The sequence below is a fragment of the Meriones unguiculatus genome, chromosome X (assembly GCF_030254825.1).
Source record: "Meriones unguiculatus strain TT.TT164.6M chromosome X, Bangor_MerUng_6.1, whole genome shotgun sequence".
NCBI lineage: Eukaryota > Metazoa > Chordata > Mammalia > Rodentia > Muridae > Meriones > Meriones unguiculatus.
The window spans coordinates 121318496-121338386 of NC_083369.1; the positions used below are offsets into that span (position 1 = coordinate 121318496).

The 19891-nt window shown below is 40.2% G+C and overlaps 1 protein-coding gene across 1 annotated transcript in view; it reads left to right on the plus strand.

The window, feature by feature from the left end:
• Window positions 1-19891, plus strand: part of Gpc4 (glypican 4) — a 113874-nt gene that overhangs the window by 89502 nt on the left and 4481 nt on the right. Inside the window, exons 4-5 of the mRNA XM_060375499.1 lie at window positions 1400-1791; window positions 14101-14266. Of these exons, the coding sequence (XP_060231482.1) occupies window positions 1400-1791; window positions 14101-14266 (558 nt within the window). The remainder of the gene's footprint in view (window positions 1-1399; window positions 1792-14100; window positions 14267-19891) is intronic.

The following is a 19891-nucleotide window of genomic DNA, read 5'->3' on the forward strand; positions in this document are numbered from 1 at the left end:
TCCATGCTCCCTTAGACACAGTCCCTCATTTGATCAGGTCCTTACACTTTGTTGTGGTATTCATTGATTTCCCACTTATAAACTTAATACCATGGGTTTTTTTTGTACTAGGCAAGAAATTCTTTAAGACTGATTACTGTTAGCTTATCACTCTTTAAAAACAATATTTGGGTGGACTCCTGTCTATGTGCACATGTGTGAGTGCAAGTAGACATGGCATGGAGTCAAGGTCAGAGAACAACCTGGAGCCTCAGTTCTCACCTTCCAGATCTTGTTTATTACAGGATCTCCTGTCCACAACTGTGATTGTAAGGCTATCTGGCCTGGGAATTCTCTTGTGTTTCTCATCCCATTAAACTTCCAGAGAACGTTAATTTACCATTTTCATTTCAAAAATAAAATCTTTAGCACTTGGACTATGACTGTGTGTGGGGCCAAGGTATAAATCTGAAACATCCAGATACTGTTATTTATATTTTTTATTTTCTATGTCATTTTACAGATATAACAGAACTGTGATGATGTCTATTATAAATTCATCTCTGCAACCTTGAAAAGAACAACATGATGCCACAGTATGAATCCTTTAGGAACCCAAAGTTACGATATACTTTGGTTTAGAGCAATGGATCTCAACGTGTGGTTTGCAGTCTCTGGGTGTCAGATGACCTTGTTACAGGGGTTGCTTAAAACCATCCGAAAACACAGATATTTACATTTTGACTCATAATGGTAGCAAAATTAGTTATAAAGTAGCAATGAAAATAATTCCACAACATGAGGAACTACATTAATAGGGCACACCATTAGGAAAGTTGAGAAGCACTGGTTAGTCTTTCAGTAAAATGTTTTGGAGAATCCTCATCTTTTAGACATATACTCTGTTCATTTTTATCCAGTTTTTACTTGTTTGTTTCTAGTTGTTGCTGTTGCTGCTATTATCTGGCTTGCTTTTGTTTTTTTGTTTATTTATTGTGTCCAGTCTCTGATCTCCTGGGTACCTGAGGTTGGTCTTGAACTCCTGATGATCCTGCCTCCCAAGTGCTAGTATTACAAGTAGGCATCACCATGTCCAGCCTGCTGTTGCTTATTGAGGGATTTCAGAATGCTATACTGATTGCTGAGAAGCTGCTGATTTAAATTTTCTTTCGTCCTTTTCTTGGATGCAGACATCTATGAAAGGGTAACTTTGTGACATGGGCTTCTTTTCATTGACAAATGATTTGAAATGCAAATTCTTAGGAAGAAGTACCCTTTATATGCAAACATACTTTTCAGTTTAACAGTTTTTTTCTTTCTTTTTTTTTCAGTTTATCTCATTCAGTTATTTGATTTCTAGAAAACAGCGTTTCTCATTTTTTCTCCTTCCCCCTTCCCTTTTTTTTGGTTTTCTTTCTAGAATTCTTCAAAGAACTACTTGAAAATGCAGAAAAATCCCTGAATGATATGTTTGTGAAGACATATGGCCACTTATACATGCAAAATTCAGAGCTATTTAAAGATCTATTTGTAGAGTTGAAGCGCTACTACGTGGCGGGAAATGTGAACCTGGAAGAAATGTTAAATGACTTCTGGGCTCGCCTTCTGGAGCGCATGTTCCGCCTGGTGAACTCCCAGTACCATTTTACAGACGACTACCTGGAATGTGTGAGCAAATACACAGAGCAGTTGAAGCCCTTTGGAGATGTCCCTCGGAAACTGAAGCTCCAGGTTACACGTGCGTTCGTTGCGGCCAGGACTTTCGCTCAAGGCTTAGCAGTTGCAAGGGATGTAGTGAGCAAAGTCTCCGTGGTAAGTTCTCTGTGTGTATTCTGTGTTTCGAGTTTTGGTTGGTTTGGTTTCAAGAGGGGGTTGGAGAAAGGTTCGAAAACAAGTCATTAGTGTTCCATTAGCTCAGTAAGAATCTTTTCTTGGTCTCTCACCTCCCACACTTTGGCCGTATGCAAGTACTGTTTAAAATTACTCACTAGGGCTGGGATGAGCATCTTTATATATCATTGCTATTTTCTGCAGTTTCCGTGGTAGCTGTTCTTAAGTAGGATGCACATTGACTCCAAAATCTTAATTTTAAAAATTATCTAACAAATTAACCTCCGTTTTTAGTTTTCTTACAAAAGAATCTCACACTCACGCACGTGCACACACACATACACACACGTATACACGAGGCTCCATGCTTAGTCATTTTGAATGACTGTTTCAGCCCACTAGTTGCAGACTAGTAAATCATCAGTATCCATGAGCATTTGTTTTCTTATTTTAAAGTGTGCTCAGAGCTTTCATAACAATACTGTGCACCATTTAGGTTTTGATTGTGACTTTGCTATAGCATTACCAGTATAGAAAATACTATTGTAATATGTGAAAAAAATGAACCTCCTGTAAACAAAATGAGTTGGATTAGACCAGCATTTTTCAATGTTCCATGGAAACACCTTAAAAGGGACTTCATGAGGTGAAGCAAAGGGAAAGGTGCTTTTTTTTGTATTGCTGTTTGTAAGACTGAGCAACTGTACTTTAACTGCCACAGAGATGCTTTGCTCTCCTAGATTTCCTGCAGTAGGATTTTGAGCAAGACCTCAAAGTAAAAATGGTTCACCCTTCAGTGAGATTTTCCAACTTTCTGTTTCTATAACACTGAACAGAACCCCAAGGCATTGTAGATGCTTAGCCAGTACTCTGCCATTGAACTGTACCCTTAAGCCCCTGAATGTAGTAAGAATTTTTTTTTTGGTTTCTTTAAAAACACAGAAATAGTATAAGAATATGTTTTTATTTTTAATCCCTGGTGTGGGGATGTGGGGCTATTTCAGACTGTCCGCAGCAGGTGGCCCTAGCAGATGCATGGTTTTGCTAGCTGCTGATAGTTTCTGCGACTGTGTGATTGTTTGGAATTATGGGAACTTTTCAGAGGGTGTATACATGCTAGAGCCCCATTAGGGAGTGTGTGGGTGTGGGTGTGGTTGGCCGTTGGTCATTTAGGGAGGTTGGTTGTGGTTTGCTAGTACCTGTGGTCAAAAAGAAACAAAAGGAAAGAAATTGGAATCAAGGATTTTCCTAATTCCTCTCCCTTCTATGCCCTTGTTTCTCTCATACCAGTGTTAGGGAGCGAAACTGGGTCAGGGGATAGAGTGGGAAAAAGAAGAACTCACAAAGTAGCAAAGACCAGCTGCGTCCAAACACTTTTGAAGGACCTTGCACTACTACACTTAGGTGAAACATTTTGGAATTTGGGACTGGAGAAGGTGTTGAGTGTTCAGAGCTTAATGACTAACGTGGGAGGGCCCAGCTCACCGTGGATGCTGCTACCCCTGGGCAGCTGATCCTGGCTGGTAAAGAAAGCAGACTGAACAGACTATGGAAAGCAAGCCAGTATGTAGTACTCTACCTTGGCTTCCCTCCATGTGAACTGCGACCCAGGATATGTAAGGCAAATCTTCCCTGGTTGCTTTTATCATAGTAACATAACATAGTCATGTTTCTATCATAGCAATAGAATCCTAAAAATACATCTTTTATGACTTAGTACCAGGTAAGAAACATACATACTGGAGCAAAGTTATCTTTCCCAGACTGCTGTTGGGGCTCTTAACCTTAGGCTCCCAAGTGGAGAGCCAATTTATAAGGCACTGTTCAAACCCCTGTGCCATTTAGTTTTGGTGATTGGACAAAAGGCCAGCATGAAAACTGAACAGTGCTTACAGATACTAAAATACCCACCAGATTGACTGTCACAGGCAGTTCATCTGCAGGTAATATGGGTGTAATTTATTACCCAAACCAAGGCACTTACTGTCTAAACCAACAGATGCTTATTAACGAACATAACCAGGCAACAGGGACCACGAACTGTTAATGAGCAACTAAGTGCACAGAATGTACTATCACCTTAGTTACAGAGGAAGCCGATGTTTACCAGAGTGAAGTGAGTCTAAAGACTCGAATGTTCCAGAAAATAGATGCTGATAGGTTGGAATTCGAAAATAACATCTCATCTCCAGGTTGTAAATTGTTACCTTTGCAGAATATTTTTGTTCATCCTCTCCATTTCTTTCTGCCATGTTCATTGTCAGTGGCAAAATTTTGAGGAATCTATGATGGGATCATGGAGGTCTTTGATAGAGTCAGAAAAGGAATCTCAGCTCTATGCTTCTGTCAACTGCAGCAATGATTTGTAATCTTGATACTCAGGTCCCAGTCCGGAAACAGCCCACAGCATGCCATTCTTTGAGGCCCACGTCATCGGCATAGCAGTTCACGCAACACCTTTGCTCACTCTCGGCAGTTCCTCATGTTCATCCTAAGATGAATGGAGAAGAAGGAGCCAATGTATAGTGGAGCTTCCTGTATATACATGTGTGCCCATGTCTTTTGTGCACATTTATGCAGAGAAAATGAAGCGTACAGCCTTAAGTAAATGTTTAAAAGATACTTTGTTTACTTTAACCAAATAGGAGTCCTACCATTAGTTTTGGGGAAGAAGAAAAGCAACTTTTTGAACATAACTCTTTCAGAATTTCTGATTCAGAATTGAGCTCTGTTCTATATTCATTTTATACTTAAGACTTCCTAAAAGGTACTTCATAGTTGTATAGAAATACAGAGAATGCAGGCTATGTCATCTAACTTACACAGGGCAAAAGTTATTTGCCAGTTATTTGGCTAAAATAGCATCATCAGGCTACATTAAGTATTATGTTTGTAACTGAAAACTAGTAAATAATAATAATAATAATGTAATATAATAATAGGACTTCTTTGGCTTTAGTATTGAAAAACTTCTGGACTTGACTGATTTGAAACCAACACCTTCAAGTAAGTTGGTTTATATTATTTAATAATACAATGGTAAAACACATAGGTAGATATTAAATCAGTTCCTGAAGATGCCAAAATAAGAGTTACATCAAATCTATTTTGTATGGGATAACCCTATGTAGCAGTATGCCAGGCATATTTGCATACTTGGGAAAATATGCATTGTATTAATGTATAGAGAGTGTAGCTCTCTGTTAAGCATTTAAACTTTCATTATATGGGAAATGTAGTGAATGAGCTGACTGTCAAAACCATATTTCAAGTTAAGTAAAAAAATCCATATGATTAACTTATAAGTAGGATTCTCTACCAGTTTTACATTGAGTAATTTCTTTTCATGTCTCTAGGTTTCTTCACCTGCTAATCCTTGCCCAGGTGCAGTTTCTGTGGAAGAACAATGAAACATATGTAGTTTTGAGGTGCCTAATAATGTTAATGGCCTCTAGCTTGAATATGGCCTTTCAGAGTAGAAAATGTGTTTGTCAGTTGAGGAGACCCAAACCACTTGGCTGCAAAGATATCTGGAAAAGCAGTCTGGCTTTGGGGCTGCCTGCTGAGTGCTTAACTCAGAGATGGCCTCCCTTTCTCTTGTTTTGTTTTATTTTGTTGGTCAGTTGGTTGGTTGGTTGGTTTTCCAAGACAGGGTTTCTGTGTGTAGCCTTGGCTGTCCTGGAGTGACTGTCTTTGTAGACTAGGCTGGCCTTGAACTCACAGTGATCTGCCTGCCTCTGCCTCCCAGAGTGCTGGGACTACAGGCTTGCGCCACCACGACACTAGGCCTCACTTTCTCTTTATAAGTGAACGACACCTTGTTTTTCCAGCTTCTTTTTGCACTTCCAAGATGAACAATTTGGTCACCACAAAGCCCTTGAAAGGGCCATTGGCACCAGAAGCTTCCATACCTTCCAGAGAAGGGAACTACTTGGTTGAGGTACTCTTGCCTCGCTTCACAAATTTGCTGGACCCAGCAGTGTCAGCCACACTTCGGAGCCTTATAGTTCCAACTGCAGAGATACCCCCTTAATTGGTAACAGATGGTTCCAGAGCATCCTGCTGCTCTGCATCTTTGTATTACTTATTCCATCATTATCTGTCATGGTTCATGAAGCATTTCTTACTTACCTGCTTGTAGCAGCAGTTTTGCCTGGAAGGATGGATTCTATTGTGGGGCTTAAGAGATGCACAAGTGGTTACATGCACCATGAAAATTAATAGCTCTTCTGCCAAAGAGATACATTCTCATGGTTTCAGTTAACACTGGCGTAATGAGTCTGTGTCTACACCCGCACCTTAAACTACAGGGACTATAATTAGACAATAGTGCTTTACTTCAAGATACATGAATGACCGTCCTGCCTTGAAAACAGTTTCTGTGGATTCCTTTTTACTTCCCTTTATTCGCCAATGATTCTGAGTACAGTATTTTGATATTTTCCCACATCATTATAAATGTAAATAAGCTTTTAAGAAACCAAGTATGAATCATTCTTCCTTTAGTAGCATTTATTTATTTGTTTATTTATTTTTCTTTATTAATTACACTTTATTCACTTTGTATCCCCCTATGGTTCTCTCCCTCCTCCCATCCCAATCCCTCCCTTCCTCCACCCTCTGCATACATGCCCCTCCCAAGTATAGCGCTTCCTCAAGATCCAGGTATACCACTCCTAGGCATATATCCAAAAGAGGCTCAAGTACACAATAAAGACTTTTTTTTTTTTTTACTTAGACATAAAGGCTATGCCTGCAAAGGGCATGGTAGAACTCAAGTTATGGTGGGGATAGGGATAAATAGATGTACTAAGAGACAGGATAAGTGAAGGTTGTAAATACTCATAATTATATTACTGAATTAAATCAATCTTAGGATGACATATTGGATATTTGCTTTGTGTTTTCTAGATTGTCTATAGATACGTCAACTATGACATAAGAGTAAAAGAGAAACTGTCTAGGGGGACAAAAGGAAACTAATGGAAGGGAAAAGAGTGAGAAAGGGGGTTAGTGAGGTATGCGGAGTTACGTTTGATGAACCTGCATGAAAATATACTTAGGTAATAGTACCACATACATTGAGTATATACAATGAAAAATTTAAAAGAAGTACTTCAAAGTTGAAAAAGAACAAAAATGTAGAGTCTTTCATTTATGGGAGCATAAGTGAGTCTAGTGATTTCAGAAGAAAAAAAAAGACAGTTTCAGGTATTTGGACAGCTTCTATCTACAATGTGCCAACAAACATTCTTGAGTGAAGGCAAGTTAGTCTATATATTATGCTTTGAAATTTTTCTTATCAGATCAACAGCAAGGAACGTCTTATCTTTTCTGTGTGTGTGTGTGTGTGTACTGAGTTTGAAATGACTTAGGAAATTGGTGAATAAATTCATCCTATCCCACGGCAAGTGTGGGCTTCCTATCTCCCTCTCCTACCATAATTTGGCACAACATTTCATTTTGTTTTTATTGGGTACTTACGTTCCCAGGCAACAGATGAAAATCTAGACCTTTTCTGTTTGGTGTGAGCGGCTGTGCAAAAAAGAAAGAAAAAAAAAAAAAAAAGAAAGAAAGGCAGGGGCGGGGGGAAGTGCACAGCGACCAGTGCATGTTCGGAGCTGGAACAAAGTGCAAGGCAATGTGTTTCTAACTTGAGTGCCGCACGTTGACTGCCATCGCTGCGGAATGTGGCTGAAAGCTCGTTGGGAATTTCTGAAATGAAATCCAGGCTGTGGGGAGAGTTCTGCTCCAGCATTTTTTTTTTCCCTTTCACAGGCTGCTCACTGGAGTTTTTAATGTGGTGCTCGGAGAATACAGGTTATTTGGTAGAAAGGCTCAATCTATGTTTAAAAGGAGAGGCTTTGCCAAGGAGACTTTTCTCTGAAGGCCTTTTATAGCAGAGATGGCATACAGATGTCATGATACATATATATGCTCAGGAAGGCCAAGAAGGGGGCGTAGTTCTTCCTCCTCCTCTTTTTCTTTTTCTCCCCCCCCCCCACACCTCTTTTCTTCATTTTTCAGCTCTAAAGATGGGACCCAGGACCTCCCTACCCCCACTGGAAGCCCACAATGAATACTTTTAAATGAAGTTAGAAAGTAAATGAATGTCTTCCCCAGTGGCCCTTACTATGGTACATTCTGAGGTGCTTCCTGGAGTTGTCTTACTACTGGGGAAAACCATTGGTCAGTTGTAAAAGGTTTCAAGAGTCTTGGAAATTGGATATTTATGTATCAAGATTGTGGGTTAATAGCTAAAATTGAGTTTGGTGTTTTGAGTTCGTACAGAAATGTTCAGTCAAGAAGCCACACCGTCTTTAGCAAAAGTGAAAAACTATTCTCTTCCTTCCCTTCTTTCTTCTAGAAACCTTTTTTTTTACTTTTATTTTGTTTTTTTAAATTTATTTAATTTTTATATTAATCAGGTTATTTACTTTGTATCCCAGCCGTAGCCCCCTCCCTCATTCCCTCCCAATCCCACCCTCCCTCCCTCATCTTCTCCCTGCCCCTTTTCAAGTCCACTAGTAGGAGAGGTCCTCCCTCCCTTCCATCTGACCCTAGCTTATCAAGTCTCTTCAGGACTGGCTGCAGTGTCCTCTTTTGTGGCCTAGCAAGGCTGCTCCTCCCTCTGGGGGAGGGGGTCCAAGAGCCAGCCATTGAATTCATGTCATAAATAGTCCCTGTTCCCCTTGTTAGAGAACCTATTTGGACACTGAGCTACCATGGGCTATATCCGAGCTGGGGTTCTAGGTTATATCCATACATGGTCCTTAGTTGGAGAAACAGTCTCATGAAAGACCCCTGTGCCCAGATATATTTGGTCCTTGTGGTGCTCCTATACTCTCCAGGTCTTACTAACTCCCCCTTCTTTCATATGATTCCCTCCACTCTGTCGAAGGTTTGGTTATGAGTCTTAATATCTGCTTTGATACACTGCTAGGTAGAGTCTTTCAGAGGCCCTCTTTTGTAGGCTCCTGTCCTGTTATTTGTTTTCTCCTACATCCAATGTCCATCCCATTTGTCTTTCTAAGTGAGGATTGGTCATCTTACCCCAAGTCCTCTTTCTTGTTTATCTTCTTTAGGTGTATAGATTTCAGTATATTTATCTTATCTTATAGGTCTATGTAAGTGAGTATATACCATGTGTGTCTTTCTGCTTCTGGGATACCTCACTCAGGATGATCGTTGCTAGGTCCCACCATTTGCCTGCAAATTTCATGATTTCCTCGTTTTTAATTGCTGAGTAGTATTCTGTTGTGTAAAAGTACCACAATTTCTTCTATAAACCTTATCCTTCCTGGTAGGAATTTATTATCCCTGCTACACTTAGCTGCAATTCTTTCAAAATTTCAGAACTTAGGAAAAATATGAGTTGTTTTCCAGTTTGTTTTGCTAAAGGGGGAGCTTTGGATGGTACTAAGTATAAAAGCCAGGGTCTTGTGCTTGCTAAGCAAGTGTTCTGCCACTCATCTGCATCCCTCAGCCAAGTGAACTTCTCTCTACCATGTCCAGTGGTGCTTTCTTGAGCCTTTGAAGCCTTTCTTAGCAGGGCTGGTGAGTAATACACTATAATTATATCTCTTTTCTCACCCCTGTAGCAGCTTGGACAGTTTTCAAGGCATGGTGCTGGCACTCAGTAAGTCATTATTATTTTATTAAACAATATGTTCTCCCCTCCAAGTATCTAGTATGCACTACTCCATATAGTCATGTCCTAAATTGCCCTCTAACATCAAACTTGATTCATTTCTTCAGGAAACATGAAAAACTACACCTTATCGGTAGAAAGCATCCAGCCCTGTAGCTTGAGTGTTCACCAAGTGTACAGATAGTGTGTGAAGTCTGAGAAGCCCTCTGCTGCCCTCACGCTTCTTTTTGTCTTTGATTCCAAAGAAGCTGGTTAGGTTTTCAACAAGACATCTGGGACATAGCACTTTCCTGGCATGGGTGAGACCTAGATTTGATTCTCATCACTGACAAAAAAGGTTGGACATCAAAGAAGTTAAGTGCATGCTCTTTAGAACCAGACTACCTGGGTTCAAGGCTCAGCTTTCAGCTCTCCTACTTACCAAAAGAACCCCATATCTGTCTGTCTGTCTGTCTCTTTCTGTCTCTCTCACATACACACAGACACAGAGACAGACAGAGAACTGTTAAGCTAAACAGGCATGTTCTTTCTGAGTGCTTTTAAATCATATTTTTGTTCAAAGATAGATGGGAGGTATATATATATATTTTTTTCCTGTTCTGCCTTCATAAGCTTTTGAGAAATAGCTAGATCCCTTATAGAAGTCTAAAAATAGTGATGTCTTTTGAAATATAATCATAAAGCTCCATCCATGTTCTTATCCCAGCCCTAAGGATTCTGGGAGTAATTAACATCTGGACTCAGCAGACCCTTCTGAACGAAAGAAAGACATAACAACTATTAGTCAAGAGATGTGCTCCAAAGTAACAATTGGATTGAGCATTTGAAGTGGCATGCTGTGCCATAGAGGATAAATACGTAACTGAGGACGAAAGGGAGACCTTGGAGTATGTTGCTCTTTTAATTAGTCCCCGTGTTGCATGGTCTGCTACTTGGTTTGGGGACTTACAAAGTAAATCTATGTTAGTAGGTTTTAGAGAGAATGTAGGCGGTATTTATTGGCTCTTTTTTTTTGGGGGGGGAGGGGAGGGGGGATGGTCACCAGGGAATAGAATGTACGTGAATTTGATTTTCTCTTTAATAAAGGTCCCATAGCCAGGTGTGGTTGTGTACTGCTTTAATCCCAGCAGAGGAGAGTGGATCTCTTGAGTTCAAGGCCAGCCGCGTCCCAAAATAAAATATGACATTTTATACTGTATGTTTGCTTATGGATGAGAACGATCCGACCTTTCACTCCTACCCAGGAGTGTAGATACTCCACTGGGAACTTGTGGAGAAGCATCTTGCAGGGCATGGCCTGTTACTGTGTGACAGGCAGCCAAGAACCGTCACTGGATCAACAGGGCATCGGGCTTTTGTCAGAGACTCCAGAGGAGAATTTCCAATGCACCACAAGACACACATTATTAGATGTCCTTTTCTTTTCTGTATTGATGAGCACACTTTTGACTTTGTACCGACCTACTTTACCTTTTACTAAGAAGTCCTCTGGGGTTCTAGAAGAGATAGCCATTTGCTGTAGCCCAAAGGGGTGGGGATTTTGCAGAGTTAGAATGAAGAATCCATCCTTGTTACACTGCATCTACCATTGAGGCTTGGGTAGGTTGGTAAAGCTGGGGCCTAAAGCCTGGAATGCTGCTAGTTTATTGAAATATCTTCCAGATTGGAGGGTGGTCCTGTGGAGACTACTTATTTAACTGTTTTTAACAAACAAAACTCTTCCCTTTATACTATGGTCTCATCTAACACATGGGATTTACTTCCCAGTCCCTGAATTCCCTTCATATGAACTAGTGCATGGTGGTCTGATTTATGACTATGAATAGAAAGAACACTTCTTTTTTTTTTTCTCTCTCTCTAACTTTAGTGTTTAACTTGTTCTTTCGTCCCAGTATTCTTACAAATTTTCCATCTCTCTTTACAGTTGTGGTATTATTTCGTGTTCCCGTAGCATCTTATAGTCAAGTACCTTGTGATCATTTTTAGTAGTTATGCAACAAATCACATGTAGAACATAAGCCTGCAAAACGTTGCCAAACCCAGCTCCACAGTCTTCCTTAAACTAAACACTGTGTCATGTCATTTCATTTGGTCTCTGATTTTAAACTGGAGAACTTATCATACTCATTTAGCTTGCTTCCTAGAGTTATCTCCCCCACTCCATGAAAATAAATAATAGAACAAGTGTTTTGGAAAATGCTTCTTGAATCTAATTATCTGACTTGAACATTTTTGTTTACTTCTTAAAGATCTGTTCTATGTTGGGATTTCTTTGTGTTCTATAGAACAGGTTTCATATTGTAATAAAAAACTCTCACCTATCTTGATATCTCACAGAATAATCCCAGGCACATATTGAATGCTCCCTATCTACTTATTGACACTTTAGCTTTCTACATTTATGACACCAAGGCATTATTGGCTCTTAAGAATAATGTTCAACATGCCAAGTACTCTCTCATAATTCTCCTGTTCCTCCTTTCATCCCTCCTCTTCTTCCTCTGCTGGTTTCTTCTCTCTCTAATTTTATTTTTTTTTAAGCAGGGCCTCACTGTTTAGCCCAGACTGACTTTTACTTGCTGTCCTTTTGCCTCGGCCTCCCAAGTCCGGGATTAGAAGCATGCTCTAACACATCCAGCTGTATTGTGGGGCTTTATAAGTCATTTACGTAACCTTTACATTGCTAAGATCCAGCCATTTAGCAGTCTCTCTGATGTGGACTGGAACCAAAAATAAAGAAGAAAAGAAGCGCTGCCTAAGAACCGAGTTTGCTATCTTCTGTTTATGATAGCAGGAAAACGTGACACGTCTGGGGAACCTTTGTGTCGGTGTGTTTGATAAGGTGTGGTACTGGAATGACATGTGGGAGGGTGTCTGTCAGCAGGTTGTTTCATCTCATTAGCTACAGTCTGCTTATCTCTGCAGTGTGAAAGTGGCATCACTGGTGTTAGGCGAGGCCCCTTCCGGTGCAGAGTTCTGTGATCCTGTGACTTGGGCACCCTTGGGTCTTGAGGTCTGTTTGTTCATCTGTAGCATGAGAGGTGAATGAGTATCAAAGTCCTAACAATGAGTGACTCCAAAGGAATGAACTTTTAGCTATCCAGAAAATCTAGTTATCTAAAGGAGCCAATCCCTCAAGGATATTGGTTAGCCAGAATTTTACTGTACACTAATACACAGTTAAAGGGACTAATTTAATGCTTAGGAAAACATTTGGGACTGGTTAAGACTGTGGAAAACTTCTAACTCTTTGTAGAGAATGTTGATTTTAGTGTATACAATTACCATCTTGTTGTTTTCCCCTTTTATGCTAGAGTTCCGTTGGAAATAAGCCAGAGAAGGGTGTGTGTGTGTGTGTGTGTGTGTGTGTGTGTGTGTGTGTAAAAGAGAGAGAGAGAATACATATCAGATAGGAGACTGACAGTATTAATGTCTTGTTCCTATTCCTGTGGGTACTGTTGACAAGTGATACCCAAAGTAACACACCAGAGCAGGTGACATGCAGTTCCAATGCCACCCAGCATCCCAATGACAGATAGCATCTCTGGGATGTATTTGCTCTCTGTGGTAGAACCTGCTTCTAAAAATCTATGTTTGAAGAACTAGTTGATGATGACAGTGAAGAGAGCACTAATCCTCCAAGAAAGGCTCTAGAAGAGAAGAGAGCAGAGAGCATAGGTCAGGAACTTTCAGTTAAGTGTTATAGCACTTGATACCTAGCTGTGATCCTTTCTAACTGCTGATGGAAATGAACAACACAGCAGAACTGGCTCTTTCATGATCCCAAACAATTTTATCTTGCAGAACTAGAAAGATGACAGTAAATGCAATTTCTCTGCTGAGGTTGGCTAACCTAGTCTGACTTCAGTAGGGTTTTTATCTTTGCTGTTTGACTGTTTAGTAGACTTTTCATCTTATAGGGTCCCCCAGGTTCTTCTCAGTATACAAGCCCTTCTGGCCACACACACTCTCCTCAGCAACATTACTATCCTAGATGCCCCACCTTACTCTGAAAAGCCATGCTGTGCACCTCTTTGTTCATTCCATTGATGTCCCTGGGATGACCTCCATTTACTTCTCCACTGAAATTCAATAGTTTCCTCAAAATTGAACAGGAGCATCATCTCTTTCATTATATGTTATGAGAACACGCTGTGTCTGACTGTCCACAAACCCTGTAAAGTTTAACGTTCTTCATACCTTTCCCTAGAGAATATATTCTCTTCACTGACTGCATAGTTTTGAGCATAGAATAGTATACACAAGGTATCCACAGGAAACACAGTTGGGGATTAGGGTGTAAAGGGCAATCTTACAGTCAGTATTTGAGAAGTTGTACGCATGTTTCAATTTCAATCTGGCACCAAAAAGCAATGGCGGGCTGTAAAAAGTGAAACACAAGGTCTTGAGTTCCATCTGCACTAGCACTAACAAATGTGATACTCATGCCAACTCTAATTCCAGCTTTCTAGCACCTGTCTTCCGCTTGGCTCATCTCATTCTTGATCCACTTCTGTTACAGGCAACTTCCTAATTGGGAACAGTACTAACTCATCCTTAAGTTCATGGTTGATGCTACAATGTCAGTGGTGTCTCTTAACTCATCCATGACTTTACTTCTTTTTCTTGTCACACATTAGGTGAATCCCACAGCCCAGTGCACCCAAGCACTGCTGAGGATGATCTATTGCTCCCACTGCCGGGGCCTGGTCACTGTGAAGCCCTGTTACAACTACTGCTCAAACATCATGAGAGGCTGTTTGGCCAACCAAGGAGACCTCGATTCTGAGTGGAACAATTTCATAGGTGAGCAAGCAACTGATGTATTTGTTTTGCTAGAGATGATTCCGCTTCTGGCCACAGGGACTGTCATGATTGCCATCTGTGAAATTTTCGATTCATTTTAGTGTTAAATGTTGGCCACAGTCCAGTCTGTGCTACAAGCAGTACTTTGATGTTAGTAAAATCAGCACTTCAAGTCAGTGTCCCCTTTCAGAAGACTGTTAGGCACACCTACTTTTAATGCTAGAGAGGCATCTTTTAGATCTTTCCTGTGAAAAGCTCAGTTTTGGTCCTCATCCTAGGACTGTGCTCATGTTCACAGCGGTATACAGTCTTCACAGAGCTATGAAAGTATAGCTTTGAAGATTGTCTCTTGGGCTGGGCAGGTGGCTCAGTTGATAAAGTGCTTGTTGGTTTCTAGAAAAGAGCCCATGTTTGATCTCCAGGATCAGAAAAAAGCACTCCCAAGGCTTGGGAGGCAGAGACAGCCTGCCCATCCTAAGCTTCATGCTCCAGGCCAGTGAGAGACCCTGTCCTAAAGAAAAAATTAAGGTGACGGTAGCATTCTTGGGGAACCTGAAGTGTGCACACATGCACATACATGGATGCACACAAGCACTATTCTTAATCTTTGCATTGCAACCAAACCTTTGGCAAACTGGCCAGATACCCATTTGATCACTGGATCAGTACATTGATGTGAAAAATTGCTGGATTTGTTTTTGCAGGGAACTTGGCCATGGTAGAATCTCTTAATGTGAGTGGACAGTCTTTCTCTGATTGTTTAGAAAGTAGGACTGTTGAGTATTTTTCCAACTTAGAAAAACATTACTAGAACCCAGACAGCACTCTAAGCAAACTAGCTAGGTTCTGAGAAGGGCAATTATGATTTCAGGGAAAACACAAGCCTGATTTAAACATGGAACAGTCATCTACTTTAGCACCCAGTGTGTACATCAGTCCTGAAACCTCCGTGGTCAGTATTGAAATTCACAAGACCTCGCATTGATGGAACATCAACAGTTTATTCTCCCATTCCCTGGTCACCTTTCCAGAATTGCACATTAAAATGTCTGCATAGGGACCATGTTTTCACTAAATCTCTCACATCATGGGAGCATGCATGTAATTTGCTGCCCTAGTTTTGCTTTGTTTCATTTTGTTTGTTGTGTATGGGTCTTAATATTTTCTTTCTTTCTTTCTTTCTTTCTTTCTTTCTTTCTTTCTTTCTTTCTTTCTTTCTTTCTTTCTTTCTTTCTCTCTCTCTCTCTCTCTCTCCTTCCTTCCTTTTTCTTTCTTCCTTCCTTTTTCTTTCTTCCTTTCTCCCTTCCTTTCTTCCTTTCTCCCCTCCCTCCCTCCCTCCCTCCCTCCCTCCCTCCCTTCTTTCCTTCCTTCTTTCTTTCTTTCTTTCTTTCTTTCTTTCTTTCTTTCCTTCCTTCCTTCCTTCCTTCCTTCCTTCCTTCCTTCCTTCTTTCTTTCTTTCTTTCTTTCTTTCTTTTTTGAATAGAGGGATTTGGAGTAAGAAAATGCTTTTTAGACTGAATGAGAATGAATTACCACATTATGTCTGCTTGAAAGTGCATCAATAAATTGACTCCCGTGTAAATATTAAGCACTTAAGCACAATTATGGCATAAATACCTCAAAGTTGGAAACCCTCTTAAAAAATATTTTTCATACAGAAAAGTAGAATCTCATGAAAGGGGAGGCATAAAACCCTAAGGACACACAAACACAAATGATGTGATATGCCCAGAATTAATCCAGGGAAGAAATCATAAATTTCCTATGGGAATAAAAACTATGGTATTTCCCATAGGCCAGGAAGCTTTGCTTCCTTTCCTACCTAGGGGACTATGATATGGTGACCCCAATGGGAAGGATATCACAATGACTTGACCTCATTTGGGTGACCTACAATGTAAGGTCACATCCCCTTACTCCCCTTCCCCATTAGCCCCTCTCCATAGGCAATTGTTGAATTTGTAATTCACTTAATTTTCCTTCATAAATTACAATTTGGGTTGGTTGTGTGCTTTGTTTTGTTTTTCTTTTTTAATTTTGGTTTGTTTGCTTTGCTTTGTTTTGTTTTCTTTGCCACATAGTCTAGGCTGACCTCCAGCCTCTGCCTCCAGATGACTGGGATTACAGCTGAACTGTGCCACAGCTAGTTAAATTTGTTCTTAAAGAAAGACAGTGGAGCATTATTTAACTTTTGCACATAGTAGGCTTTTCTCTGGGACAAGGGAATATTTTGGGATGCGATACAAAAAGCATGTGGTGACAATGATTGAGCTTTACTTCTTTTCCTACTTAGCACCTTTAGGGCAGCACAAGGACATTTCCTACCTTGTGTTCTGTTACTTTAGCCTGTCCATCAGTAACTATTACCAAGGCCCTCTCACATCTATGTATTAAACTACAAATTTCTCGATAGCTCTTCTAACACATTACAGATCAAAACAGTACTCTGGCCAGCTTAATTAATGTTTTCAGCTTTAGTTTGCTGCTGAGGTTCTTATAGTGTATTTTTAAAATTGCATGTGCTGTCTGTGAAGAAATAAAACTAAACCGAAGTGGAAATGGATGAGATTTGGGAATTGATTTTCTACAGCTATTTTAAATGATTCTTTTTGGAGTGATAAAGTATGCACTTGTATGTAAACCTTTTTAATGGATGGATACACTACTCTTTATTCCTAATAAGATGGTGTAAAACAACAAGCAGAATAGACATGTTAATCTCCTGTTCTTTTTCATAGATTTTTTTTTTCGCAGTGGTTTATTTAATTTCCTCCATGGTTGTAGAATTCAGTCTTAGTTACATACATGTTGTGTGTGTGTGTGTGTGTGTGTGTGTGTGTCTGTCTGTCTGTCTGTCTGTCTGTGTCTCTGAGGATTTTTTTTTTTTTTTTTTTGCTGTTAAAATGACTACACAGTTGCTGAATAGTCAAGGATTTGTTTTATCCATTTAAAATCACACCTTGGGGTTAAGTTAGGAAAGTGCATTCAGCTGTTCCAGTCAGGTTGGGAGGCTAAAGATGTGGGCTTCTGATCATTTATTGGAGGCACAATGAAAAAGGAATCACTTTCCCTAGTGAGAAGGAGGATACTTATTTTTCAACATTGTTTTTTATGAGCATACATTAATTATATATAATAATGGGTTTCATATGACATTTTCATACATGCATATAATGTTTTTGATCATACTCATCCCAGTTACATTTACTTGTCCCCTCCCAGTACTGCTGATCCCCAAGAAAGGGATGCTCTTCTGGGTGAGTTGGGAGGGAGCATTTAGACCAGTGGCTTGAGTTGGTCTTGTGGTTGGACCAGACTCAAGACTCTTACTGCAATAGAGCAGGGATTTTTTTTTTCAAGTCAGCCTTGCCAGTGGGCTCTGCCTGCACCCACAACTGCATCTGTCTTTCACTACAAGTTCTAAGTGCTGAAGTTTTGTCATCAGAATGGGACCAAATTTGGGTCCAGATATTGGAAACACTTTTGGAAACTCACCTTTACAACAGACTAGCCTTCAATTTTCAAAGCAAAACAAATGCCTGTCCTTCCACTACCATAAAAGAAGTTGCTTTTCAGAAAATCATACATTATTCTTAGGTTCAACTTGTCTGTCATACTGTGCCTCTGTTAACATTCATTTGACTCAGAGCCAACCCTATTAATGTCATATGTTGCTTGCTGCCAATGGTAATTTAGTACTGGAATTGCTGACAGGGACACCAGCCAGTTCCTGGTGGGAGGCAATAGCAAAAAAAAAAAAAAAAAATAGAGCGAGCGAGAGAGAAACGCCCATGCATATGAGACTTGTGGCCTCTATAAAACAGAAGAAAAACAAAACACCAAAACCAGACATCTATAGATTTTTCTTGACGTTTTTTTTGGGGGGGGTGGATTGGTGGTGTGGCAGCTATAGAAGGGCCAATAGATGGCCAGTCATAACTTCCTGCAGGGTTAGAGACAGCTTTGGCTTTGGGCTGTGAGCCACAGGCAGAATGCCTCCTCAGTTGCATTCTTCAGCTGCGCAGCACGCAACGCCATGGCACCAGCTCCAACAAAGGCCCGGTTTCCCTCTCCATTCCCAGGCCCTTGTGTATGGCCAACATCTCTCTCTGAGTTTACAAAGATGCCAAACAGGCAGAAGAATTGGGGTTTATGATTCCTTTCAGTCTTTCACCAACACATTAGCAAGCAATCTGGCCTTTCCCCACCACTAGGGGAATAAGTAAGTACAAAATGAACCTCTCCTCCATTTAAACCTCTGAATTTTAGATGTTTATTACCTCTTCATAGTATTTTATTTGGAGGCAGCAATCTGTTGGCTTGCGAAGGAATGTGCTTTTTGTATGTGGCGGTCCTGACACTTCGACAGTAATGAACACATTGACGTTGTGCTCCACTTGTTTGCAAAAGTTGCCTTTCACTAGCACATCAAAAGCATTTTTTTCTCTTTCCTCTGGTACAATGGTACATATTCATGCTGCCAGCCTTTACGTAAAGGTTAGAGGCATCACATTATTGGTACTTACCACCGTGCAGTCTGAAACTTCATTTACTACTTTAAAACATTGCACTTCACCGAAATCTGTTCATTTGCTGGCGACATGGGAATTGTAGTTTAGAGAAATGACTTCACACTTTAAAGTGCAGTGTAGCATTTGTTGTAGGTTGAAGGTAAAAGGTCGATGACTGACTTTGATTTCATTTATATGCTGATATTTAAGGCCTTTTCTGCACTAGAAAGCTTAGGTAGCAGCTCAGCTGGGCTAGCAGGTGAGAGGACACCCAGCCTTCTGAAAAAGAATACTCCTTTCTAGTTCTTGACATTGAAGTATCTGTAGGAGTTGACAATGGAGATCTAACTCCTTCCCTTGTCATTCATTAGCACTGGAGTGTAAAGGAGAAACCCCCATTTAAAAGTTAACTGCTGGGGCTCAGCTGTTTACTGCTCTTCCAGTGGACACAGTTGGTTTCAATCACCCAGGCCAGGTGCCCTCATACTCCAGCTCCAAGGGATCAGACAACTGTGGTCCTGCCGGTACCCACTGTCACTTGCACATACCTACATGCAGACAGACACCCACCGCACACAAATTAGTAATAATAAAACAGAAAACAATTAAGTTTAGTGCTTATTAATAATTATGTATCCTTTTTTCTCCGTGGAGTGAATTTTGTTTAGAAGAGTTCTACTCTTGTACAAGTATCAGGAAAAAAATACCAACTTAAAATCCCCAAAAGTACATATAGCAAAAAAACAAAAAACAAAACGAAACAGCTTGTTTTCTTTAAGGAATCCGGTACTTGCAAGAAAATGCCACTTTCCTCTGAAATCAAAAAGTGACTTGCAAGTATCAGTGAAAGTACAAACCACAGAAGAACAATTTTTGTGCATTGTGTTTTGTCTCATGATTTCACTGGACTGCAGAAAGGCATTCATATTAATGTTAAATCGGTTGAGACCCTCCTCACATTTGAAAATGAGTTTATGTTAACCCCTAAATGGCATGACTCAAAGTTTCATTACTTGAAGTCATTAGAATTTCCAGAACACTTCCATTTCTGTTATCCAGCTCTGCGCTTGAGGATCTGAAATGTCTTATTAAAAGAAGCAAAGCATCAGTATGC